The sequence below is a fragment of the Garra rufa genome, chromosome 12, assembly GCF_049309525.1.
Source record: "Garra rufa chromosome 12, GarRuf1.0, whole genome shotgun sequence".
NCBI lineage: Eukaryota > Metazoa > Chordata > Actinopteri > Cypriniformes > Cyprinidae > Garra > Garra rufa.
The window spans coordinates 3,522,109-3,529,905 of record NC_133372.1 but is presented as its reverse complement, the minus strand read 5'-3'; the positions used below and the strand labels follow the sequence as shown (position 1 = coordinate 3,529,905).

Sequence of the window (7,797 nt, the reverse complement as noted above, 5' to 3'; positions counted from 1 at the left end):
GTCTAAAATCACGAAGAATTGGTTTAAATCAATCTAATGATTCACTCAATGAAACGGAATAACAAAGTTATATTGTTCTAGCGTTCTATAAACCAACAATGACTTGAATCAGTGGATCAGTGCTTGTTTAGTATTATTTACATACTATTACAATTTGTAAATTATATTATAGTTAGAGTTTTTATTTTTATACTTGCAATTTTCATTTTTATTTATTTTTTTAGCAATTTTGTGATTATACTGCCGCTCAAAAGTTTGAAATCAGTAAGATGCTTTTTAAAAGGAGACTTTTCTGCTCCTCAAGGCTGCGTTTATTTGATTAAAAATACAGAAACAAAATGTAATATTGTGAAATGTTAATGCAATTTAAAAATAGTGGTTTTCTATTTAAATATACTTTAAAATGTAATTTATTCCTGTGATGCAAAGTTGAATTTTCAGCATCATTATTCCAGTTTTTAGTGCCACATGATCCTTCAGAAATCATTCTAATAGGCTGATTTATTATCAGTGTTGTAAAACAGTTGTGCTGCTTAGAATTTTTAATAATCAAAATTTTTAAACAATTTAAAAACATGCTGTGACTTAGATTAAGTAATTACTTATATATTAAAATTAATTAATGTATAATAATAATTAATTTATTAATGATTCCAAACACAAGCTTTAATTTCAAGCCACTGCATTTTTATTCATTGGATCTGATTCATCTGATTCATTCATTTGGATTCAGTTTTTATTTTTTAGATTTTTTTTATTTTCTGTAAAAGATACAGTTTTAATACTTTTATTGCATCTTATTGTCATTAATTTTTAGTTTTATATATATATATATATATTATATACATATATATATATATATATTGCTTTTATTATTTTTTATTTAGATGTTTTAGTTAGTGCTGGGCAATGATTAATCGCATTCAAAATAAAAGTTTTGTATATATTTTTTTCAGGATTCTTTGATAAATAAAATGTAAAAAAAAAAAAAAAAAAGCATTTATTTTAAATCTATCATTTTTTATTTATTTTAAATAGAAAACTTTTCCAACAATAAACACCTTGTTCAAAGTTTGGGGTCAGTAATTATTTTTTTCTTTCTCCCTTTAAAAGAAATTATTACTTTTATTCAGCAAAGATGTGTTAAACTGATGAAAAGTGATAGAAAAAACTTTGATGAGCATAAGAGACTTTAATTTAGACTTAAATCTATTATAAAATTTCAGTTTTAGTTCAGTTTTTTTTCTTCAGTTACTAATTTTATTTCTTCAAATTACACTAAATGAAAAACAAATGTTGCCTAACTGAACGTTTAAGTCTTTCATGTAATATTTATATTTTATTGTATTTTGTTGTTATTGCAATTAACAAAAATGTTAATAGTTTTAGTTAATATAATAATAATAATACAACATAATAATAATAACCCTGCAGTGGACACAAATTTGTAATCAAAAATAATATTTTTCTTAAGGGGAGACACTGCAGGCAAAAACGCTGTTTTTTCATCAAGTTTGAGATTTTTGGCTTTTCATAAAGTGTTTTTTTTAGACTAGTGGAAAGAAAACATCCCAAAAATAATTGTAATTTGCTTGATTTTATACAACATTTCATTGAAAAATGGTACATTAATATTTAAAGTTTTTTCTGAATTATGTTGAGACTAAATGAGAGACCACAATTTACAAAATTCCCTCTGTAAAAACTTTTGACTCTAATATGTCAACTGACCTTTTGTCCTAGAAAGGTAAGCAAATTAGTGCATATTTCATTAAATAATGCCTCATTTGCATATTTAAACCTAACATTTTAGAAAAGTTTTTTTTTTTTTTGCAATGATCAAAGTAATCAATCAACTGGGTAAGTAAGGTGATAACTATTAGTTATTGTTTTTACCCTATTCTCAGGAATTGGAAGCAGAATTTTTAAATTCCTTTCAATCCCCAACTCTATTTCTTAACCTCATCATTTTGAAAATTCTCTACTACTTCCAGGTTTTCCATGAGTGTGGGAACGCCGGGCTGTCAGCAGTAAGACCGGACCGGCTGCTGTGATGCTTCTCGAACGCTAAAACAGGAGGGTGTCTGTGAAATCACATCTGAGGTTGAATAAGCTGCTTTCTGCCAGCAGAGCCCCACTGAAACACCCAGAGCATCTCAAACACACTGTTCACATCATCATCTCATCTGACAGACTTTAGGATAGAAAGGCTGTCTGCTGAGCCTCACACACACACACACACACACACACACACACACACACACACACACACACAAACAATCACACACTACATTAAAGTATAACAACGGCAGTCAGACAGATGTTGCACTAATCTAAATTATGAGATACTGCAGTCAACATGAAATCAAAATTGAAATGTTTACTTCAGCACAGTTGCCGGTGATTCTTCAGTGCATGTTATTCCAAATAAAATCAAGATGATTTTCAACAGCAGTCAAGTTCATCAGATTTTTAACATGCTTAAGACGTTTGTGATATTCTCACTAATTCAGACGAATACCATAGTTATTCAAGCATCAATTTATAAATCAGTTTTAATTTAAGCTGTAAATGACAGGATCATTATAGCTAACAAAACTAAAACTAAAATTAAAGGCATTAAAAATGTTGCTTTAAATGAAAACCAAACAAACAAATAATACTTACAAATAATATTAAAATAAAAAAATTAAATCATATGCCAAATTATGCATCTAAAATATATAATAACTCTCCTCAGCAAATAAGTAAAAATAAAATAATAGTAAAATAAATAAAATAATATAAGGAAGTATTCATTTTACTTGAATATGTATATGTGTCAAAGACAAAAAAGGATTTAAGCATAAAAACAATAAGTGTAATACTACTTTAAATTGTTTTCCAAAAAAGTAAAAGTTTCTGTTTAATTAAATTGCATTTTGTTTTTGTTTTTCTGAACACAAAATAAATATACATTTTTCCCTAATTTACAAGACACCAATATATATATATATTAGGGGTGGGCATAGATTAATTTTTTTAATCTAGATTAAATCTTGGAATTAATCTAGATTAATCTAGATTAAAATGGCTAATTTGAATTCTGCTGAAGGCATTCAGAATATGTGTGCTACCCAAATAATGACTAAACTTGTTACACCGTACTTTTATTTTGACAGGTTGCCGCGAAGTTTCTGTGTGTACAGTATGACATGATGCGAGTTTTCTCAAATGAAACGGTAAAAGTGACACTCACAGCAGTTTGAGATTGAGTTTATCTGTTCATGTGAGATGCAAATGCCAAAAATTACCGGGAGCGTCACGTGTGTTTCAGTATGCGTGTAGTAAAAGCGCGTCTCCACCATTCATACATACAGCTAGGCAAACGGAACATACCGGATTCATATTAAAACGGTCTTTTTGCATTTCAGTTTTCACAGACACTAGTCCATATCGCGATTTGAATTAAGTGACAGACCATATTTGATTTATGAATCCAAAAAACGACGAATTTACGAGGCATTTCGCGCTATAGTAGATTCGGTTTTTATGAATGGAGGACGACGTGATCCCGTCTGTGTTTTGGCGGAGGAGACATAAACGCGCGACCATATTCTATAGTCTTTGGTATACATCCGGGTTAAACTATCAAGGTGAAAGTCATCATAGCTTGCGTAGTTTAGACCCAGCTCCCAACCCAATTTTGAGAATAGATTAACGGCGATATTTTTTTTATCGCCCGATAAAAGTCTCACGTTAACGCAGCACGTTAACGCCGATAACGGCCCACCACTAATATATATACGAAAAGCGCAGTAACTACACATTTGGTCAAACTTGAGTTAAGGCTTAAAATGGGCTTTGTGACAACTGTTTTGTCTTGTGGCAAAGTCTCCTAGTTCAATTTTGTCCCGTTTCAGAGAAACGTTCAGAGAAACGAGAGTGTCAACAGGTTTGACTAGCTGTTGTAAAAATTTTTAAGGCATTTTTCTCAGTTTCAGTGTTGGCGTAGTTACTGCACTTTGCCTTTGGAGGGCAGTATATATTACTCTATTACTGTAATACTGAATTACATGAAATACTTGATTATTAGTATTATAAATAATGATATTTATATAAATATCTCTTATTATGCAGGGATTAGCATCACGTTTAAGTGACCAAAAATGACATATACATAAATTAATCAGATTGCATAGAAAAATAGAACAAAAAAATAATAAAGTAAAATAAATAAATAAAAATAATTATATACCCTTTTTCTTAATATCAAATGAACAAACTGGGTCAGACTCTAGGCTTCTATTAAAATAAAATAAAAAATTCCAAATCATTACTAACATAGTTTGTTATGTTTACTGGCATTATGTTTACATTATGTTTATTTTGCATTGATTACATCAACTTATAATCATGTTCAGCATGGTAAACTGGCTGCCAAATATTGGCTGATTTTTATTATGCATGTTGCATTCTGCATGTTTTCTGACCTGTTCGTATTTCTCCAGCTCGGTGTGGTAGATCTGGCGGATCTGGGTGAGTTTGGCTCTGTAATCGGAGTGTTCTGCGGAGTTATCGGCTCCTACTCCACCAGACGCCGCCGCCGCTGCCGCAGCCGCCGCAGACCCGCCCCCTTTCTCCGGTCCAGACACGCCCTCCGCCAGCAGCATGTTGTCCAATCGCATCAGCTGGGCATCGGGAGGCTCCTCCTCCTGGGCGCCACGGATACTCAACACTGGAAGGAAACAAGCACAGAAAGGTTATTCAGACGGCTCAGTGCCCCAGGATGCACCGCGTGACGCAGAGGCTTTGAATATACTGAGTCTGACACGACGGGTCCGGCCTCATCGATCCACAGAGAACCCGCTCTTTCTGATAAATTGTCTTTGAGGCTGAAACAAAAAACGGCCAAGGCTGCAGTTGACTTTGCCAAGTTTTATGATGATATAATAAAACTTCATCTAATTCATATCATGAGCTTCCCACTCAGCGCTGATGCTCCGTGGCTGTAAATCTCAGCGTCCCTGCGCTCTCCTGCTCTGACACTAGAGGGCCTGAGTGTGCACATTTTACAGCAGACTCTCTCTCTCTCTCTCTCTCTCTCTCTCTCTCTCTCTCTCTCTCACACACACACACACACACACACACACACACACACACACACACACACACACACACACACACACACACACACACACACACATGTTGGGTTTACATGTTTTATGGGGACATTCCATAGGCGTAATGGTTTTTATACTGTACAAACCGTACTTTCTATCGCCCTACACCTAAACCTAGCCCTCACAGGAGATTGTGCATACTTTTACTTCCTCAAAAAAACTCATTGTGCATGATTTAGAAGCCTGTTTCCTCATGGGGACGTGAGAAATGTCCCCACAAGGTCAAAATCTACTGGTATTCCTATCCTTGTGGGGACATTTGGTCCCCACAACGTGATGAATACCAGGTACACACACACACACACACACACACACACACACACACACACACACACACACACACACACACACACACACACACACACACACACAAAGAAATGGAAATAAACACACTCAAATCATTCTCTGGAGAAATGAAGTGTCCTTCAACAATAGGCAATGAAATTAAAGTCAAATTATGAAATATGTTAAGTGATATCAGAAATATGATATTAGAAATTAACCATTTCATAAAGAAACTATTTTTTTTAATTAATTTCACTTGAATATATATATATATATATATATATATATATATATATATATATATATATATATATATGACATATACATATATTAAGTGTCAGATTGCATAGAAAAATAGAACAAAATAATTCTTAAATATAAAAAATTTATTAATATCATATGAAGAAACAGACTCTGGGCATCTATAAAAAAAGAAAAGAAAAAAAAATTAAATCTTATGCCAAATTATGTCACATAGCATCTAAAAGATAAAATAAAATAATACATAAAATAATAATCTTTTTAATTAATTTATATGCATATTTGATACTTATATAAATATCATGATATGTAGTACTCTATAATTGTAAGTGGCATACAAAAATGAATTAAGTCGAATTGCAAAGAATAAGAACAAAATAATTCTTCTAAAGAAAAAAAAATATTTTAGAAACTGTCTCAGACATTAGGCTTCTATTAAAATGAAATAAAACATTAAATCATATGCCAAATTATGTCAGAATATATAATATCTCTTTTTTTGTAAATAAAATATAATAAAATAATAATAAATAAAATAAAATAACATTACATTATATAAAACACTAATTATTTTGATTATTATTATTATTATTATTATTATAAACTATACATATAAATGCATATATTACTTGTTTTATTATTTACGCATTTCACATTTATATCCTTATAAATATCCTTATAAACTCATTTCACTTGAATATGTATATACATATTTGATATTTATATAAATATAATTATATAAAAAAATTACATTTAGTACTCTATTACTGTAATACTAAATTATTATTACCATTATAAATTATATTTATATAAATATCTCTAAATAAAAACTATACATATAAATGCATATATTATTTACATACTTCATATTTAGATAAATACCCTTATTTTAAAAACTGCATACAATAATACTTTTTTTATAATAATACATAACATAATATACACAAATATTATTAGTATTAGTAACAGTATCATTATAAATAACATACATTATAACACTATATTACTATAAGACGATATTAAATACATATATTATTTTACATGCATACATTCTATACTATAATGCTATATTATTATAACACTACATTATATTCAAAAACTAGAACAATATTATTAGTAGTACCATTCTTTTAAATAATATTTATATAAATTATATCTTTATATAAAAAATACATACTATAATAATATATTACCACATTATAAGACTTATATATATTATATAAAATACAAAGTAAAAACTATATAAATATATAAAAAAGCATTATTATAAATATTCTGCTTTATTATTTTATGTTTAATATTATTACTTTTTTTTATTAAGGTAATAATGTCACAATAATTTACTTTTTATTCGAATTTCAGTTCAAATTTAAAACATAATTCCACGTCTCTCTCATTCTCATTCTCTCTCAATATAAATTCAGGGCCTGAACTGTGGAATATAAAAGGCTTTCTCTCCGTTCGGCTCTGAACGGCACACGATCCCGCTGCCAGGTTTGATCTTCCTTCCATTTTAATTATCAGTGACATTCTCGTCTCTCATCTAACGTCACATCCACTTAGCGAGTCCGAGGTAGACGTAGTAATTTCCTCACGAGTTCTGACACACGGGCAAAAAAGCGCTGGTGAGACTGTAAGGTTGTGGTGGGATGGTCATCCACCGCTGATTACGGGCCGCGTTGTCTGGGAGAGAAAGGAAACACTTCATTAATCCAGAGACAAAGCCGTGCACCGGTGCATTAACCCCAGACCGCAGCGGCCCGGTTTCGGACGGTGAGAAAGAGGCCGGCTGGATGGCCATCGGGAGGCTTTGGGAGGGGGGCGTGACTCCGACCTCCGCTTTATGTCAAAATGCAAACGCAAAGGCTGTTGGCGAGCAGGAAAGGTCAAGAGTTCACGGCTGGGGCCCAGCGGGAGACGGACTCTGTCATTCTGGGTTTCTGAGCTTCTCGGGCAACAGAAACATCCTGCTTCATTAACAAACACACTTCAGCCAACCTGAAACACTGGTGTGGATTCAGATGAGGAAAATCTCACAGGCCAAGCAGATGACATGGATTAGCATCACGTGTTTGAGGGACCAAATATG

General features: G+C 31.7%; 1 protein-coding gene across 1 annotated transcript in view; it reads right to left on the bottom strand.

Moving 5' to 3' along the window:
• pbx1b (pre-B-cell leukemia homeobox 1b) overlaps nucleotides 1–7,509 on the bottom strand; it is a 180,026-nt gene extending 172,517 nt beyond the window's left edge. The window contains exons 1-2 of the mRNA XM_073851767.1: nucleotides 7,314–7,509; nucleotides 4,473–4,717 (exon numbers count right to left, since the gene is read on the bottom strand). Of these exons, the coding sequence (XP_073707868.1) occupies nucleotides 4,473–4,717; nucleotides 7,314–7,509 (441 nt within the window). The remainder of the gene's footprint in view (nucleotides 1–4,472; nucleotides 4,718–7,313) is intronic.
• Between the last annotated feature and the right edge of the window lie 288 nt (nucleotides 7,510–7,797).